General features: G+C 52.2%; 1 protein-coding gene across 6 annotated transcripts in view; it reads left to right on the plus strand.

The window, feature by feature from the left end:
* Positions 1–19647, plus strand: part of TNRC6B (trinucleotide repeat containing adaptor 6B) — a 237727-nt gene extending 218080 nt beyond the window's left edge. For all 6 annotated transcript variants that reach the window (XM_056137430.1, XM_056137432.1, XM_056137435.1 and 3 more), the window contains 8 exons: positions 3619–3756; positions 6632–6808; positions 8329–8475; positions 9416–9511; positions 12918–13142; positions 13764–13834; positions 18305–18444; positions 18924–19647. In XM_056137430.1, coding sequence (XP_055993405.1) covers positions 3619–3756; positions 6632–6808; positions 8329–8475; positions 9416–9511; positions 12918–13142; positions 13764–13834; positions 18305–18444; positions 18924–19308 — 1379 coding nt within the window. In that variant the 3' untranslated portion in view covers positions 19309–19647. The remainder of the gene's footprint in view (positions 1–3618; positions 3757–6631; positions 6809–8328; positions 8476–9415; positions 9512–12917; positions 13143–13763; positions 13835–18304; positions 18445–18923) is intronic.
* Positions 19648–19756: the final 109 nt, after the last annotated feature.

The raw sequence follows: 19756 nt of genomic DNA on the forward strand, positions 1-19756 counted from the left end.
TGGTGAGCTGGAGAAACACGGAGGCCACTTGCTGGAATGAGGTTCTGAGGACCAAGTCTGCCCCGTGACGTCAGTATTTCCCTGGGTTAAGAGCCCGAGCATTCTTAAGTAGCCCCTGGAGCACAGTGGGCTACCATGGCCTCCGTCCGGGCCCCCAGCAGTCTGCATGCCACGGTCTAGTCTCCTTACGTGCATTTTCCTCTTCTTTCTTGAGGGAGTGTAGACAGAAGCTCTCAGTGCTCCTTTTGACTGGGGAAGAGTTGGGGGGGGGGGAGCGCTTGGGCTATTCCTAATGCTCCGGGTCTATACCAGCACGTTCTCAGAGGACCGTGGGGCACCGGGATGGAACCCCTGTCTCCAGCACACGCCCACCAGCTCTTGGGCCTGCTCCCCCTCGCTCCCTGCGGACACTTGTTTATCTCCTTGTTTTCTCTTACTTCCTCTGTTTTATATTGTCCCCCAGACACCAGCTGGGTATTTCGTTATGATGCCGCCGTGTTTTGAGATGGCGTTCGATTCCCAGGTTTTTCTCGAGACGCACAGGGAGCTGTGCCCCCTGTCCTAGAACCCGCTAGTTTGGTGGGTTTAGTGTCCTTGTTCCAGTGGAACCCCGAGCAGCGGGAATGAAATGACTCACTTGCTCTAGCTTCAAAGAAACGTCGCACAGATTTCTCAAGGAAATTCAACTCCGGGGGACTGTTCTCCATCTTCACGCGGGCTCTCGGGTTCTTTGCCAGAATCCTAGGTTGTTTGCAGAAGCCTGTGTTCATTGAGTGCAGCTGAGCGCCAGGTGCCTTAGGATCTGAGGCCCTAGGGCTGGTTCTCTGTCACAGGCAAAGGTCAGCTGTGCCCGAGGAAAAGCCTGCTCAGTCCTTGCAGGCTGATGTCGGAGAGAGTCTCCGTTGCTTCCAGCTTCCGTGCCTTGCTTCATTTCAGCTACATGGGACAGAAGAACAAAACGTCTAGAACTCTCCCCTCCTCCCCCTCATTTAATTTGAACCGTTTCCAGCTCATTCCAAAGATGTCTGCTTCCCACCCTCTCTCTCCCTCCCAAGCACAGCTGCCGGGACTAGTAAAGTCAGACAGTGTGAAGGACCCTCGCGCCTTGTGTGAGAAACAGTGTGTGAACCTGAGGGCAGGAAGCGCCGGAGCAGGGCTGGAGCGGTAGCGCAGCAGGGCGGGCGTTTGCCTTGCACATGGCCGACCTGGGTTCAATCCCAGACGTCCCATAGAGTCCCCCGAGCACCGCCAGGAGTAATTCTCAAGTGCAGAACCAGGAGAAACCCCTGAGCATTGCTGGGTGTGACCCAGAAAGGGAAAATAAAAGAAAAAGGAAGGGAGGGAGGGAGGGAAGGAAGGAAGGAAGGAAGGAAGGAAGGAAGGAAGGAAGGAAGGAAGAAGGAAGAGGAAAAGAAGGAAGGAAGGAAGGAAGGAAGATCCTGGGTGCTGGGGAGGTAGTTCAAAGAGCTGGAGCTGTAGTCCACAAGGGCGGGCATTTGCCTTGCCTGTGGCCAACCTGGGTTCAATCCCTGGCATCCTGTATGGCCCCTCGAGTACTGCCAGGAGTGATTCCTGAGTGCAGAGCATGAATAAACCCTTGAGTATTGCTAGATGTGTCCCCTGACACCAAAAAAAAAAAGAAAAATCTGGAGCCTGTGCTTTGCTTATTAAAGTGCCCCCAGGCTTGAGTCTAGTACCTTGTGGTCCCCGAGTTCCCCAAAACCTACAAGTAAAATGGGGCTGGGGTGATTTTTCCAGGACTTACGAAACTGACCTTGCCGACTGAGACAGGAGAGAGAACTGTAAACCAGGGCCCTCGGCGGGATTTGGGTGAGTGGGATGTGATGGGTCAGGAGCCTCGGGGGCGCAGTGTGGAGCTGGCCGGCTTGGTTTGTGTAGCTTGGTCTGAGAATAGGGGTCCCAAACTTACCTGCCGCCTCCTCCCCCAATTCTAGGAGACATTAACCAACCGCTCAGGGCGCCCTGGGATCTCCCTTTGCCCAGTGAACAGACAGAAACGGTCCCCAATTGCATCTGGGGCTGCCAGCCCTGCACCTCGGGGAACCCTGGCGAGCGCCTCCACCCGCCGTTGGCGTTAGTCCTGTGTTCTCCCTTCAGCCGGTTAGTCTGAAGAAGCATTGAGTCTCTCTCTTGCTCTTTTTTCTTGCGGTCCACACCTAGTGATCCTCGGCTTACTCCTGGCTGGGCTCCGGGGGCCTTGTGGGGTGCTGGGAAGTCGAACCCGGGTCTTCCCCATGCAGGGCTGGCGCCCTTCCTGCGACCACTGTGCTCTCCCTCTGGCCACGGGGCACTGAGTCTCTTGACCCTGATGGAGGGGATTGAGTGTGACTTTCCTCAAGTTTCTGTGTGGAGCTTTTTCTTGTACCATGCAGCAGAGAGGAAACGTTTCTCCCGGAACTCTTGCTAAGAGCCTCTGATACCCAGTGGGCAGAGTAAACTGAACATCATGCACTGCCTGTTCGAGTGGGGTGGGGAGTGGGTGTGGGGGGGGGGTCTTGGTCATTGCCTAAGAACTTTCCCAGTTGCTTGCTCAGATCTGGTCCTTTTTGCCGCCTGTTTTCTCTCCAACACAAGCCCTCAGTATGTCTCTCATTTTGCTTAAAAAAATTCATTATCTCCCATCTTAGGGGGAAAAAAGGTCCAAACCCCTTGAGCTAAAAACCTTCCTCATGGGAACTGGGTCTTTATTTCTTCCAGTTCCTACAGGATCCCATTGAGCCCTGAGTCCGTCCTTAAATATGTGTGTCATTGCTCAGAACGTGACTCGGTCAGTGCCCCACCTAGATGAAATGCCCTCGGACAGCCCTCACCTGATGGGCATGACCTGGTCACTGCACCCGATGGCTTTGCCTGTGAATGCGTCTCAGTGGGAGACACACTGCCTACCTGTCACCAAGCCCCTGTTCTGCCTGGCACGGCTGTTAGGAGTGGTGCTGGTCTCGGTTCAGTGGCAGTAGATACACGTTTTTCTTTATGGGGTTTTTTGTTGTTTTTGGGGTCACACCCAGTGATGCTCAGGGGCTACTTCTGGCTCTGCACTCAGGAATCATGCCTGGTGGTGCTCAGGGGACCCAGTGGGATGCCAGAGATCGAATGCAGATCGGCCGCATGCAAAACAATCAATCCGATATACTGTCGCTCCGGCCCTTAGTACACATTTTTTCTACCTCCACGAAGAGTCATCACACTTTCAGCAGTCAAGAACAGAAGTCACAAAGGCAGGGGGGTACAGGGGGAGAGAAAAGAAAAGAAAAGGGCATACCATCGTGGGCATAGCAGGACGGGTGGAGGGCGGGAGGGAAAACGGGGACCCTTGGTGGTGGGAAAAATACACTCGTGGAGGGACGGGTGTTGGAACATTGTATGACTGAAATCCAGTCATGAACAGCTTTGTAAATGTATTTGTTACTGTGAGTCAATTAAAAATAAAAAAGAGAAAACAAATGAAAAAGGACGAAGGTCAGTGTTTCAAACCAGTTCGATTCTGTGCAGTGACACAGACTTCAAATGATAAGGCGTTCATGGTGGGTTCTGCCCCAGAGCTCCTGGGTCCCGAGACGTGGACAGAAAGATCTAAAGTGGGTTTCTCTGTTTCAGGGTTCAGCTCCGGCGGCATAGACTACGGCATGGTCGGTGGGAAGGAGGCTGGGACCGAGTCTCGCTTTAAACAGTGGACCTCTATGATGGAGGGACTGCCCTCTGTAGCCACACAAGAAGCCAATATGCACAAAAATGGTAAGAGCAAGAAAATGTCCCGTTGGAATGGTTCCGACCCTTGCGGGATCTGAAGCCATGTCTTAGAAATCAATTTGAAGGATGGTTCTTCAGCTCTTTGATGTTTTCTTGTGACCACCACCACCTCTTGCCCCAGACTCTTCCCCCTCACTAACCATCTTAACCTCACCTAGGACAGAGATTTGGACAGTTACGTAAGTGCAAGTTTGAAGAAAGTTGGAGTGGTGGTCTCTGAAGAGCAAAGCTTCTGTCTGGGAGAGTGGCATTGAACTTGAGAACCGTTAGGGCAAAGCCCCCATAAATTAGCAAGGAGATCTCATTCCGGTGGTTGTTTTTATTTTTTTTATTATTATTATTGTGGGCTGGAGCGATAGCACAGCGGTAGGGTGTTTGCCTTGCACGCAGCCAACCTGGCTGACCCGAGTTCGATTCCTCCGCCCCTCTCGGAGAGCCCGGCAAGCTACCGAGAGTATCTCGCCCGCACGGCAGAGCCTGGCAAGCTCCCCGTGACGCATTCGATATGCCAAACACAGTAACAACAAAGTCTCCAATGGAGATGTTACTGGGCCCGCTCGAGCAAATCGATGATCAACGGGAGGGCCTTTTATTATTATTATTATTATTTTTTGGCTTTTGGGGTCACACCTGGTGATGCTCAGGGGTTACTCCTGGCTCTGCACTCAGAAATTATGGCTGGCAGTGCTCGGGGGACCATATGGGATGCTGGGGATCGGACCTGGGTTGGCCACATTCAAGGCAAACGCTCACCACTATACTATGGCTCTGGCCCCTCCTGCACTTCTAAGTGCAGGAGATCACAGTGAATATGTTTCATCCTGATTGTTTAAACTCTCTAATCTCCAAAAGGTGGCTAATAGCTCCGTGCCTGATATTTCCAGAAAGCCGTCTTGTTCTTCATGCAAGACGTCAGTTGTGGCTTTGACTGTGAATAAATGCCAACCCTGGCCCCTCATCACCGACTGTCTCCAGAGAGCGTCTCCATTTCCTTATAGAACAGCTGAAAAGTTCTCAGAACTTCCCTTCAGCCCCTGTGTCAGTGTTTGTTCCACTGACAGTGGATCTCTTTGGACCCCACTGGGTCCTTGATGGCCATGGGTCCGACATGGTTGGGCTGCTCCTATGGCAGCGTCCAGCCTCAGCCCTCCGTCAGCCTGAGCCTTTCAGGGGGGCCGTTATTAGCCTCTCTGCACGCAGCAGCCCAGGGTCTGGCGAAGTACCCACACGGCTCTCTCCGCCTGCAACGGCTAAGCCCTGTGGTTTGCTCACGCCATGAAACCAAGAGTGATGGATCCAGACTGTAAAATCTTGGGGCTGAGTAATGCAAGCCCAGCCTCTGTAGCTTTAGTCACTTGTACCGCTTCCTTTGGCCAATGAGTCACCAAGTCCCCAGGTCCCCAAAGGCATGGTGGGTGCACGGGAATAAACGCAGGATGGCAGGAGGGAGCGTAGCCGGAAGCTAAAACGTCTGATTGCCTAGAGCCGCCATCGTCCTCGTTTCCTTAGCAGACCCCAAGGTAATGGGGCTTTTCGTTTTCTCCTGCTTGGCTAGGTGCTGTTGCGTATCTGTGTGTGTGTGTGTGTGTGTGTGTGTGTGTGTGTGTGTGTGTATCACCCGCACCAGAAATAAAACGGTGCTTTCACTGAACAGGAAGATAATTTTGATGATATTCTTACGAGGCTGGACGAGACAGATTGTTTTCATCAGTATCTTCACAAATATTTAATAATTATTCTGGAAAAGAGTCTTCTCTCTTTATAAGCAGCATCATAAAAAAAAGAAAGTAGATCGGATGATACCATAGAACGTAAAATTCATTGAAATAAGTAAAATAAATAAAATCCATGGGAAATAAGTAGAGACGTCTCATGGAGGCCGACAATTTTCATAGGAAGGTGTGTGTGTGTGTGTGTGTGTGTGTAAGTTAAAGAGAATATTAAGTCTTTTCCTGCCTCACAGCATAGAAAATGCACCAACAATTTTCATAGAAAATGTGTGTGTGTGTGTATGTACAATTTTCATAGGAAGGGGCGTGTGTGTGTGTGTGTGTGTGTGTGTGTGTGTGTGTGCTTAAGTTGAAGGGAATTTTAAATCTTTTCCTGCCTCACAGCATAGAAAATGCACCAACAATTTTCATAGAAAATGTGTGTCTGTGTGTATGTACAATTTTCATAGGAAGGGTGTGTGTGTGTGTGTGTGTGTGTGTTTAAGTTGAAGGGAATTTTAAGTCTTTTCCTGCCTCACAGCATAGAAAATGCACCGAGCAGGCACCGACCAAACCGCCGAAACGTTCTCAGGGAAGCAGGAACAAAGGATTTGCTGTTCTCCGTGTGGGGCCCCGGAGCTCAGCGCCGCCGAGTTCAGTGCTGGCACGGACCCCAGGCCGGCATTCCATCTCAGTGCTTTGGAATTTAAAGCAATTGCAGATGCTTTTTGCTTTGCGCTCTCTCTCTGGCCTTGCTGCTGTCCTGAGCCTCAGCAGCACTTCAGGCCTCGGGCGTCTTCCTCTCTCCTCTCTGGAGTCGGCCGTCTGGGGCCAGAGAGGATAATGACACGCACGGGCCTTCGTTTATCAAAGTTGCGTTCATTTCCTCAGACTGGGGAATTTTAAACGTGAGTGATGGGTTTCAGAGCAAGCGTGCCAGGGCTTAGGAAGGGGAAGGAGTTACAGTCCCCGTGCCTGTTAATCACCTGCTGGTCTCCAGGGCAGCCCCTCGGCCTCCCCACACTCTGTGCATCAGCTTCGCTGTCTTGAATTTCTTTCAGTTCTTCTGGATTGGGGGAAAAAAAAGAAAAAAGGAAAGGTTTACAGGAGTTCCTTCTGGATAGAATTTAACTTCCTTTCTCCCTCCTCAGGCGCTATCGTGGCCCCCGGTAAGGCCCGAGGAGGGTCACCGTACAACCAGTTCGATATCATCCAGGGCGACACGCTGGGTGGCCACACGGGTCCTGCTGGTGATAGCTGGTTACCTGCCAAATCTCCACCAACAAATAAAATCGGAAGTAAATCCAGCAATGCCAGTTGGCCTCCAGGTATTGTCCAGAAAACACTTTCATTTCTGGGGGTTATCTATTGTTTTTTTTGGGGTGGGGGGCTCTTCATTCCGGGTTCTGGGCTTCTTCCTTCCGCCCCCACCCGTCCGAGGCCCATCTTTCAGTCTGGCGTTCAGTGATGACGTTCAAGGCGCAGGGAGGGCCGGGAAGGCGGGAAGTTCTCCTTGGATAGCTCTGCTGGTCTGTGGAAGGGGCTCGGGAAGATGTGGGCAGTGTTCACCTTAAAGGTCACTTTTTATGTGGTGGACACGGCAGCATGCGGAGGAAAGTCACAGGAGTAGAATAATCACAGTGGCCAGGCCTTGCCGTCCATCTCAGGCCTGTGCCCGCTGCCTGGATTTAGTTGTTAAGCCAGTACCAAGCATTTCTCCCCCCAGTATTCCTCATCAATGAGTCCAGGTAGACTCTTGGTTCCCTTCTTCCTTCTTTTCTCTCCTTGTTTCAAACATAAGCAGTTTCCGTTGTTGAAAGTGTCAAGTGATAATCGAGTACTTTGACACGTGCCCTTTGAAGCCGTCCTGTGTAGGCATATTTGCCACGCTACTGTGTATAGTTCATTCTGTTATGGATCGTATGGTATGTTGTTCATGTTAATACATATTATTTTTCTCGTGGTTAGGAAAATGAAATTTTTTTCTTTTTTTTGGAAGGGGGGTGCTCTTTGGGTCACATCTGGCTCTGCACTCAGGAATTCCTCCTGGCAGTACTCAGGGGACCATTTGGGATGCCTGGGATCGAACCTGGGTCGACATGTGTGTAAGGCAAATGCCCTCCCCGATGTACTATCGCTCTGGCCCCAGAAGTGAAATTTCATGTGCTACCTACCTTCGATGTGGTTGAAAATGAGCCAGAAGCTCCTGCCATAGACCTGTGGTCTGTTCGGGCAGTCGGCTGACCCTCAGTGAGGTGGCCAGCAGAAGCCCCTCTCTCTAGCTGTGGGTTTTCTCCCCTTTCCTGTCCTAGTAGTATCCCAGGTCCTTACCTACCCCAGGCCGCCCCTCCCTGCTGCGGACGTGGGTTTCCCTGCAGAGTGGGTGCTGCTCTCCAGCGCTGGGCTCTGATCAGGGTCCAGCCAGTGGACCGCTCATGTGAGAACAGAGTATAGTTTTCTATTTAATTTTTTCTTTAAATGGTGACAATCTGAGGTTAAATAGATTCCAAAACTAAACTTCACAGAAGTATTTCTTCAATCAGAAAAATGGCTTAATGGGCCAGAGTGGTAGCACAGCAGGTAGGTCGTTTACCTTGCATGCGGCCGTCCTGAGTTCAATCCCCAGAATCCCATAGGGTTCCCTGAATACTGCCAGGAGTGATTCCTGAGTGCAGAGCCAGGAGGAACCCCTGAGCATCGCTGGGTATGACCCCAAAAAGCAAAAAAAAAAAAAAAAAAAAAGAAAGAAAGAAAGAAAAGAAAAGAAGGAAAGAAAGGGAAAATGGCTTAATTAATTTTTTTTTTTAAGACAACCTCCTGTTTCTAACAACAGTTCTCCTTGTCTCAGAATTTCAACCAGGAGTGCCATGGAAAGGTATCCAAAATATTGACCCTGAATCTGACCCCTACGTCACCCCAGGAAGTGTGCTGGGGGGTACAGCCACATCTCCCATTGTAGATACTGACCACCAACTTCTGCGGGATAACACCACAGGTAAGGAAGCCGAGTCATCCTTCCCACTACTTCAGCGCCCAGCTCGGCACAGTTGTCACCTGGAGGTTTGATTGCCCTGGGCAGTATTTGATCCTTTACATCAAAAAGCGGAAGAATGGAGGGGGTGGGGCGGCTGAGAGGGAGCCAGGTGCTGTACCTCCAGGCTGTGGATCGCCAGATGTGGCCCCAGGTAAAATCAGAAACAAGGACAGAATGAAGAATGTGTCCAGACTGGGCGACGCGTGAGTGGCAGCCTCCCAAGTTTGGTCCCGGCGCACACGTCAGCTGTGTTCTAGGTCTTCACTCAGGGCTTGTCCCCTATTTAAAAGAATAAAAAATAATAATAATAATAATAATAACAGCAGGGGCTGGAGCGATAGTACAGCGGGGAGGGCGTTTGCCTTGCACGCGGCCAACCCAGGCTCAGTTCCCAGCATCCCATAGGGTTCCCCGAGCACTGTCAGGAGTAATTCCTGAGTGCAGAGCCAGGATCTGCATCGCCGGGTGTAACCCAAAAAGAAAAAAAAAAACAGGAAACTTTCTGTTTGTTTGGGGCCCACACCTGGCTACGCTCAGAGCTTACTCCTGGCTCTGTGCTCAGGGATCCCTCTCGGTGGGCTCAGGGAATCGGATATGGTGCCAGGGCTCGAGCCCAGGTCAGAAGCTTGCAAGGCAAGCGCCTTTCCCAATGTACTATTTCTCTGACCCCAAAAGAATAGGAAGCATTTTTGCATTTATTTTCTTTTTATTTGGTGGGGTGTTAGCAGGGCTGGAACCCAGGGCTTAATGCTTGTTCTCCGCCCCTGAGCCCCCGCTCAGGCCTCATGTGTCTTTGGAAAGATCTATGGTTTGCTCTTGCGTTAAGGATTGAGTACGGATCTTGAGGGCTCACCGGCTCTGCTGACACCCACAATGTTTTCTTCCCCTTGTCCACCCCCAGGGTCTAACTCTTCCCTCAACACCTCGCTGCCTTCACCTGGTGCCTGGCCCTATAGTGCCTCTGACAACTCCTTTACCAACGTCCATAGCACTTCAGGTAGGCATTCGGCTTGCGTCTTCCCGGAGCGTGACTCCTCCCCTTCCCCCAGGAACTGCATGATCTCTGGAGAGCTGGCAGGGGAGTCACACCTCGCCCGTGAGTTGAGTTTCGTTCTCCAGGAAGCTCCGGGCAGGTGGTGACCTCGCCGTGGGCAGCTGCAGGATGTTGAAAGGGCTGAGGCTCAGTCTCGATGACACGAGGGCGTTTCTCTTAACCAGTCTGCCAGGAGAATCCAGGAATCCAGGAAGAGCCAATTAAGTGCAGGTGGTTCTTCAGACGGCAGCCAATTATAACTTGCTTTTCTCTGAAAACACTTCCACTTACAAAGGCCCGTGGGCAGATGGCCAAGAGGAAAGGAGGCCCTTAATTAATCCTACCGACAACGTTTGTTGAAGTACCTGTGTTTTTAAGAGGACAGTCGAGAATGAGAAAGCTCGTGGGCATAATAAAGCCATTGGAGGTGTGCGTGCGGCGTCCCTGCTAATTGGCACTTTGGCCTTCACAAAAGTTGAACCTCGCGCCACTAAAAGCATGCTGGCTTCTGCTCTTTATCCAGGCAAAAACAAATAAAATCAACTGTGCCTACTATACCGCCGCAGGTTAATGGCCTTTTCGGGCCGGCCGTGTCCTTTTCTCCCATCTCTGCGTCCTGCCCAGAGTTCAGCCAGCCCTGCCATCACTCGGAGGCCCCTAGCCTTCAGCCCGTGTGTAGACGGAGAGACTGGGATTCGAGAGCTCAGACGTTTCTGGGCTGTGGGTGAATGGGAAAAGCACCAGCTCAGTATTCCACGGTTTTTTTGTTTTGTCTTGTTTTGGGGTCACACCTGGCTGTGCTCAGGAGTTACTCCTGGCTCTGCAGTCTGTCTGGAATCACTCCTGGCGGTGTTCAGGGGACTATATCGGATGCGGGGGATCGGACCAGGCATTTGCTTTTTGTTTTATTTGCATGCCCATTGTACTCCCGCTCCTTTCTCTCTCCCTCCCTCCCTCCTTTCCTTCCTTCCTTCCTTCCTTCCTTCCTTCCTGTCCCTTTCTTCCTTTTCCTTCCTTCCCTCCCTCCCTCCCTCCTTTCCTTCCTTCCTTCCTTCCTTCCTGTCCCTTTTTTTCTTTTCCTTCCCTCTTTCCCTCCTTCCCTCCCTCCCTTCCTCCCTTCCTCCCTTCATCCCTCTGTCTTTTTTAAAAACTTTTTTTTTTTAATGGAATCACTGTGAGATAGTTATAAAGCGTTTGTGATTGGGCTTTGCTCATACGATGTTCCAGCACCCATCCCTCCACCAGAGGACATTTCTCACCACCAGTATCCCCCATATCCCTCCTGCCGCCACCACCACGCCCCCATTCCACATGTCTAACCTCCACCCTCCACTCTGCATTCATTCGCACGCCTGCCTCTTTCACCTCGAGAGCCTCTTGCGTTCGTCCCTTTCTGCTGATTGTCTGTATCTCGTATTGTTTTCTGCTTTACCTGTGAGTGACCAAGAGTCACCCCACAGTTGTCCAAAACTAAACATAGACTCCCTCCCACCCCCTGCCGTTGCACCCAAAATCTTTCTTTCCTAACCTGATTTTTCCTAATGATGTTCTACTGTGTCATTCAGACCCAAAATTTCTCCCTCTTCCCCCCTCTCCCTTGCTCCCGGGAGCCATCTCCTGGGGGGCTTGTTCCATTTCCTCCGGTTCTTTCTGTTCGCAAGATTAACCACCTCACTCTGAATGAATAGACCCTGCAAACCCCTTGCCCACGCTCCTGCCCTCCCTCCTTACCTGTCCCTCCCTGTCAGATGTTCTGCCGAAGCTCAGGAGAACTCTGGGAGCGGAGGGTGCCGGGCCCATCGAGTCCTGGTTCTTTTTCTGTTTGGTTCTTTTTCTTCCTCTCTGCCTGCCCATTCTCGGAGACCTGGCTCTGCGGAGCCTGTGCTGACCGCCTGGCATCAGCCGTGTGCGGAGCTTGTGAGATGCTGCCTGCGGTGCCCGGTTCTGTTGCTCACCTGCTCTGTCTCCCCATCTGAACTAGAGCTTCACCTGCAGCGAGATGTACTGTTGCCTTAACGCAGAGTGAACATTAGTGATCCCTCTATTTTTTTGGAATTTTTTGTTTGTTTGTTTGGGTTGGTTTTGGTTTGGGGGCCGCACCCGGTGGTGCTCAGGTGTTAGTTACTCCTGGCCATGCACTTGGTGCTCAGGAGACCACATGAGATGTCGGGGATTGAACATGGGTCGGCCATGTACAAGGCAAATACGCTCCCCACTATCCTGTCGCTGTAGCCCCCGAATGCTCTTTTTTTTTTTAATTTTTTTTTTTGGGGGGTCACACCCGGAGGGGTTCCTCCTGGCTCTGCACTCAGGAATTACTCCTGGCGGTGCTCAGGGGACCATATGGGATATTGGGAATCGAACCCAGGTTGGCCACGTGCAAGGCAAATGCCCTCTCTGCTGTGCTATCGCTCCAGCCCCTGAATGCTCTTTTTAAAACATGTTGAATATTGATTTCTCGTGTTCCAAGCCAAGAACTGTACGCCTTTCCAGGGCACTCATTTCTTCACAGCGTGTTTATAGATATTTGAGTTCTGCTGGGCTGGAGCGATAGCACAGCGGGTAGGGCGTTTGCCTTGCACGCAGCCAACATGGCCGACCCAAGTTTGATTCTTCTGCCCCTCTCGGGGAGCCCGGCAAGCTATTGAGAGTATCTCGCCCGCATGGCAAAGCCTGGCAAGCTCCCCGTGACGTATTCGATATGCCAAACACAGTAACAGCAAAGTCTCACAATGGAGACGTTACTGGGCCTGCGCGAGAAAATCGATGAACAACGGGAGGACAGTGACAGTGAGTTCTACTAGCATGTGCGTTGCGTTATCTGTTACATTAATGACATTAGGAATAAAACCTTTCTTGGGGGGCTGGAGCGATAGCACAATGGGGAGGGCGTTTGCCTTGCACACGACCGACCCGGGTTTGATTCCCAGCATTCCATGTGGTCCCCCAAGCACTGCCAGGAGCATCGCTGGGTGTGGCCCCAAAACAAACAAACAAACAAAAAAAAACCTTTCTCTTGTAACCCCCCCTCCCTCCCTTCCCCCTCCCCCCCCCCCCCCCCCCCACACACACACACACACACGGCTCCTTTATCAAGAATCAAGAAAGCAGTTGAGAATTGGGATTTTGTTTTTTGACCAGGGATGGGACACACCCAGTGGTGCTCAGGGTCCCTCCTGGAGGGGCCCAGGGAGCAGACCCAGGCCTCCTGCCTGTGACGCCCATGTCCTAGCCCACTGAGCTCTCTGCAACCCCAGAGTTCATTTTATTACGTCGTTTTATTACGTCTTCGAGTCCTGGGTGCATTTGTCAAGAGTGACAGTCCCCTGCGTGAGCGGACGGGCCTCAGCCCTTTCTTCTCTCCTCACAGCAAAGTTCCCTGACTATAAATCAACATGGTCCCCGGATCCCATCGGACACAACCCCACTCATCTCTCCAACAAGATGTGGAAAAACCATCTTTCCTCAAGGAACACTACCCCGCTGCCCCGCCCCCCGCCCGGCCTGACCACCCCCAAACCGTCCTCTCCCTGGAGCAGCACAGCACCCCGATCGGTCAGGGGCTGGGGGACACAGGACTCGCGGCTCGCCTCAGGTGAGAGCACCCCCGGCCAGGCACCGAGTCGGCGCATGCCGGAGGCCGCAACGCGGTGACCCGTGACAGGCCAGGCGTCTCTGGCGGAAAGCGATAGTGTGAGACGCAGGCCCCCAAGGACTCCCCGGGGACAGGAGGAGGCTGGGACAGGGCTCAGCGAAGGTCCAGCCCTTGTCTTGAACATGTGAGGCCGCTAGCATCACCAGAAAAAGCAAAGAAGCAGAAAAGACAAACGGCAGCAAAACGCTGAGGGGCCACAGCGGGGAGGGCGTTTGCCTTGCACGCGGCCGACCCGGGTTCGATTCCCAGCATCCCATAGGGTCCCCCGAGCACCGCCAGGAGTGATTCCTGAGTGCAGAGCCAGGAGGAACCCCTGAGCATCGCCGGGTGTGACCCAAAAAGCCAAAACCAAAAATGCCGATGTGGCCTTTGCGTAAGGCGTGCTGGGGAGGGTTAGCAGGGCCCGGGTGGCCAACCACACGGTCATGATGCAGTGAGGAGGAGAGAGAAACCCCCTTCCTCAGAGGAGTGCAGAGCCCCGGGGGCCTCGTACGCTTGTGTCACGCCGGCGAACTTCAGGCGGCTTTGGAGGGTTCTGACCGTCTCTCCTGGTGCTTGCAGCCTCGACCTGGAGTGACGGCGGCTCAGTTCGTCCGAGTTACTGGCTGGTCCTTCACAATCTCACTCCACAGGTAATCCCCAGGCAGTGCGCCTAGGAGCGGGTGCGGGGGTGGGCTGGGTGGTCCTCAGAGACTCAGGGGGGCCTCTCCTGTCCCTCCCTGCGGGGGGCCAGCCAGCCGGGTGGGTGTCCATGCGGGTGGGGTGTTGCTGTGGCTGAGGGGACAGCGGTCACTGCGGGTGGCTGCCTCGGCGGTGACACCATGTGGGTGCTGCTCGTTTCCACCTGAGTCTGTTTTTCTGCTGGTCGGTTCTGCTCGCAGGGAACGTAGCCTCTGGGTGGGGTTTGGCTCACGCCGGCTCTCCTCCCTTTTCCTAAAACTTCCTCGCGTAACGGACGCGTTTGTGGTACCTTAAAGTGGGACGTTCAGGTATGAGTTAAGTGAGCCTGCTGATACTCTGGGCTTATTACTCCTGGCTCTGCACTCAGGGCTCATTCCTGGTGAAGCTTGGGGAACCAGCCGGGGCAGCAGGGATCCAGCCCCGGGCGCGGACCAGCACCTAGACTTCCTAGCACAAACTTCACAACCGTTGGCTCAGAGAAATCGGTTTTACCTCACGCCCTTCCACACACCGGTTGGGCTGCGTAGCATTTAATTCATCAATTAATTCCCGCACACTTTACCAAGCCAGCCTTTTCCGAAGTGTTCCCAGGGGACAGTAATAGGTCTCTGGCCTAATTTAATGTTTGGAGTTTGTACTTAATTAAAATTAAGCAGGCTGCTTCCCTGAGACTTCTTAGGCACTTCAAGATGTAGCCATATCTGACGGTTCTCTGTGGGGAAATTGTTCCTCCTAAACTTGTGTGTGTGGGGGGGGGGGGGGTTCTTTTTGATGTTATGTTTGTTTCGTGGGCGTCACTTAGCAGTGTTTGGGGGCTGTTCCTGCTGAATGCTCAGGGGTCACTCTTGACAGTGCTTGGGGACCATGTGGGACCGAGAGTTGAACGTGGGCCTCCTCCCACACGAAAAGCACACCTTTCGCTGGCTCCCCAGCCCACGCCGAAATGTGTGTGCCGACTGAACTCATTTGCAGGAGTAAACCTTGGGTTGCATTTCAGGGTACATGTTGAAAACGCCCATTCTAAATGAAAGAGTGAGTCTGGGGGGGGGGGGCTGGAGCAATAGCACAGCAGGTAGGGCGTTCGCCTTGCATGTGGCCAACCCGGGTTCGATTCCCAGCATCCCGTATGGTCCCCTGAGCACCGCCAGGAGTAATTCCTGAGTGCCGACCGGGAATAACCAATGTGCATTGCCGGGTATGACCCAAAAAGCGAAGAGAGAGAGAGAGAGAGAGAGTCTGAATCTGCTCGTGACCTCCTTAACTGCTTGCTTCAGCCAAATGTCTTGCTATTTTTTTGACCCATAGTTGGCTGAAGTAACTTATATAAGTTTTATATCAGTATCCTCAGGGGCCGGAGAACTACCAGTTAGGTGCTTAACTTGCATGAGTCAACCCCAGTTCTGTCCCTGGCCCCGAGTACCACTTTCCTTTATTCTTTTTGCCTGGTGGGGTTGTGCATCCCTTCCGGTGTCAGGGCTTACTCCTGGCTCTGAACTTGGGTCATTCCCACACACGGGAGCACTCAGTCCGTGTGTCCCCGTCCTCGCGGCTGCCCCCGCTCACCAGGCTTCCCTCTGGTTGCAGCCAGGCAGCGGCTCGCGTGGCTGCGTGTCTCTCCTGCATCGTGTGAACGTAGGCCACAGCTTCTTGGCACTGGCCCGTAGTTGACCATTTGGGGTTTTCCCATATCTCGGCTGCTTCGCCCCAGTTCCGCAGAGAACACAGGTGAACGGGTTAGCGCCATGGAGGTGTTGCTGGGGCTGGCAGGGACTCCTGGTCGTTTTTGAGAACTCCGCGAGGTGAAAGCAACATTTTGATCAGCGGGGAAGGAGTCTTCCCCTTTTTGGCCACATCTATGCCAACATGGCTTATTTCCAGACTTTTTGAGATAAGCCTTTCACACTGGTGAGTGATGACAGTGTTTACATCTCATTGTTGTGTTCATTTCCATTTCTGTAATAATACTAAGTGTCTCTTCATCTCCTCTCCCCATTTAAAAAAGTTTTTAAAAACTATTTTCATAAAGTTGTTCATGATAATGTATTACATTCCATATTCCAACATCAGTCCCACCACCATTACCCGCAATTTTCCCCACCACCACTCAGGCCTGCCCCACTAACAGGTCCTGAATAGGTTTTTTTTTTTTTTTTTTGCTTGTTATGATTAGTTTGCTAAAAATGATCAAAAAAGGTTTCCTTAGAAGAAAGTGTGTGAAGATTGTTGTATCTCACCATCTCACCCTGGAGCCATTAAGCCTTTGCATAAGAGATTACTTGTTGGGGCTGGAGATACAGCACAGCGGGTTGGGTGTTTGCCTTGCACGCAGCTGACCCGGGTTCTATTCCCAGCATCCCATATGGCCCCCTGAGCACTGCCAGGGGTAATTCCTGAGTGCAGAGCCAGGAGTAACTCCTGTGCATCGCCCGGTGTAACCCAAAAAGCAGAAGAAAAAAAAAAGAGATTACTTGTTATAGGCTAAGACTTGTTTGTTAGTATTTTTTTAATCAAGACTGGTCGCCTTCTCCTGTACATCCCATCCAGTGTGGTGTGCTACTTCCTCTATATCAGTGGTGCAAAGTTTGAGATGTCACTGAAAATTTTGAATGGGATGGCACAGGTGGAGTTAAATTTTTAGCTGGATGCTGACTTCGGGGTCTGGGAGCATCTCTGCAGCTTGTCTGTCTCTTTCAAGATTTATTTGAGTCTCTGGGTCATGGGCATGACTGCCAGGCTCCCAGAAGGATAGGGAGATGGGGGGAGGTCACCCATCCCCAATTCCATGAGAGCCTAGAGATTTCTGTCACAAAACCCACATATACCTGAGTTTTTCAACAGATCAATTTCTGGATGAGGTTTGTCCCAAGCAGTGGAGTCTCAGGGTTTTTTATTTTTCCCCTTGTGGAACTTTTTTGTGTATTTTTTTGTTTTTGTTTTTGGCCTGCACCCCTGGGTGCTGAGGACTTACTCTTTAGGCTCTGTGTTCCAGAATCGCTCCTGGTGGGGCTTGGGACATATGGGGTCACAGGGATAGAACTTGGGCTGGTCGTCTGCAAGGCAAGCGCCCTGACAGATGTGCTATAGCTCTGGCCCCTAAGTGTGTGTTACAGTCATCCTTTATCTGGTGCATTGTATGCAAATATTTTCCTCAGAATTTAATTTTTCATTTCTGTTTTCTGTTGCTGGGCCATTCCTGGCAGTGCTCGGGAGCTCCCTCCTGGCTCTGGTCTCAGGAGTGCATAGCATGGCGGGGGCCAGTCTAGGCCTCATAGAAGTCTCAGGGGCGTGGTGGGGGGCATACATGGTACAGGGACTTGAGCCCAGGGCCTGGTACCTCAGATCTGTGCCCGGGACTCCTGAACTCATGTCCCTAGCCCCTAAATTCTTCACCTTTCACTGCCTCAAATTTGTTTAGAAGAGATCTAAACAAGGACAGTCACATATACTGACATGCTTCGAGCATGGGTTGTCACCTCAAACGTGGGCCCGCAGTTTCTCCAGGCGTTTTCTTCAGAGAACTAGGGTGGTACTGCCAGTTTTCTGCCTGCCCGTTTTTATGGCCAAACCACAGAATGTTTCCACTTGTGGCTGCCAGCAGCGCGACTTCAGGCTGTCCCAGGAGGATTTGTCTCCCTCCGGAGAAATGAACTGACATCCACGCAAAGCCGAGCCACTCAGCCTCAGGACTGAGGGCAGCAGAGCCCGCGGAGAAGTGGGTAAAGTGAGTCTCGCCTGAGTTGGCGGAAGTGAGGGTAAGAGACAGCGTAGTCTGAGCCGAGTTGGCACCAGCATTTCAGATCGTCAGATGGTGGGCCGGGCTGTCTTCTTGAGATCCTTAGCTGGGCAGTGAGGGCCGGACGCTGGGAACTGCATTTTCTCACGTTCTTATTCGGGTGCCATCTTAATTCTGCGTTGTGAGACTTTATATGTCAATCTGCCTTCACCTATGGATCTCTTGAGGAAAATTGACCTGGGGTTACCTTTGTCTTGAGCTGCGTTTGTACCAACTGTTTCCTTTGTGAAATGGGCACCTTGGACCTCTCGGCCCCCTGCCTTGAGCATCCTGAAATCTGCTTTTAAGACCACTGGTTTCAGACCGGAGCGATAACACAGTGGGTAGGGCATTGGCCTAGCACGTGGCCGACCCGGGTTCAATCCTCGGCATCCCACATGGTCCATCCAGCACCACCAGGAAGAATTCCTGAGTGCAGAGCCAGGAGAAACCCCTGAGCATTGCGAGGCGTGACCCAAAAAGAAAAAGAAAAAAGTCCACTGATTTCACTGCATTCTCTTACGACTTCCTGTTCGCGTTCGTCTCCCCAAGACTTACCTTGGCCAGCCCAGTGATGCTCAGGTCAGAAGTCCTTCTGCAGGGAAGGGCACGTCCTTCTCACGCCCTGCCCGTCTCCCTCCTCTCTTAGATTGATGGGTCAACCTTGAGAACCATCTGCATGCAGCATGGCCCTCTGCTGACATTCCACCTGAACCTAACCCAGGGCACCGCCCTGATCCGATACAGCACCAAACAGGAGGCGGCCAAGGCCCAGACTGCGCTGCACATGTGAGTACCCGGCCCCGCTGCCCGAGCCCGAGAGTGGCCCGGGAACTGCACCTGGCGGCATGATGTCGTCAGCAGTCACCAAGCTGCTGCAGCCCCGGATCTCCTCTGTGGTCTCGTGTGCGTCAGAGGCCGATCATCAGCGTTCCGGCAGTAAGGGATTTGTGAAGCTGGCGTTTGTAGTCCCAGGAAACAAAGCCAGTATTGATGAAACCGTGGAGCCCCGTCATTTTATCATCATTGAAGCTAGACACTTTCTTTGACCTCTGGGTGGGTGTGTGGTGTGAGGGGGGAGGGAATGATGAAATGCTGTTGTTTCTAAGTTGCGGGGGGGCGGGGTGTCTAGATGAGATGGTGCCCTCCCCCCACTTCATAACCAGCAGTGGAGCAGGTGCCAAGGTTGGACTTGGCATGCAGCGCAGGGGTCCCGCAGAGGCCGCGAGCCCCAGTCAGCGCCCCCTCCTCTCTCTCTCTCTCTCCAGGTGCGTGTTGGGAAACACTACCATCCTGGCCGAGTTCGCCACCGATGATGAAGTTAGCCGCTTTCTGGCGCAAGCGCAGCCCCCGACGCCCGCAGCCACCCCGAGCGCGCCTGCCGCCGGCTGGCAGTCGCTGGAGACCGGCCAGACCCCGTCCGACCCCGTGGGACCCGCGCTGAATCTGTTTGGTGGGTCCACGGGTCTCGGGCAGTGGAGCAGCGGCGCTGGCGGCAGCGGGGCCGATCTCGCCGGCGCCTCCTTGTGGGGCCCCCCAAACTATTCTTCTAGCTTGTGGGGCGTCCCCCCCGTGGAAGACCCCCATAGGATGGGCAGTCCTGCTCCTTTACTACCTGGCGACCTTCTGGGAGGAGGGTCCGATTCAATCTGAACTTAGAACTTTCAACTCTGACCTCGTGACCTTTTTTGGAACAGCAGCAGCACTAACTTGACCTTTTCGTTTTTTTTTTCAACTTGCAATAAATACATTTTTAAAAGGAAAAAAGAAAACGGAGAGAGAGAAAAAAAAAAAGGTGGGTCACTGACAGACTGAGCACATAGTTGCCTCCCTTCTAACTTCAGTTTTTTCGTTTGGAATATGAATCCAAAAAGAGAACATATCACTCTTGAAATACTTGAATCATGAACGCCAACCTAGAAAGACAATGTGAAGCAAGTACACATACCATTTAAATTTAAACACAAAAAAAATTAAAAAAATTAGTTTCTAGTTTTTCACTTTTTTCATGTTATATGGAAGTTGTTGCTAAGAAACATATATACTGAAAAAAAAAATAGCTTTTTAACTTTGTTTGCACTGGGTGTGTTTCCGTCCTTAG

This window comes from Sorex fumeus, unplaced genomic scaffold (assembly GCF_029834395.1).
Source record: "Sorex fumeus unplaced genomic scaffold, SorFum_2.1 ptg000125l, whole genome shotgun sequence".
In the NCBI taxonomy this organism is placed as follows: domain Eukaryota; kingdom Metazoa; phylum Chordata; class Mammalia; order Eulipotyphla; family Soricidae; genus Sorex; species Sorex fumeus.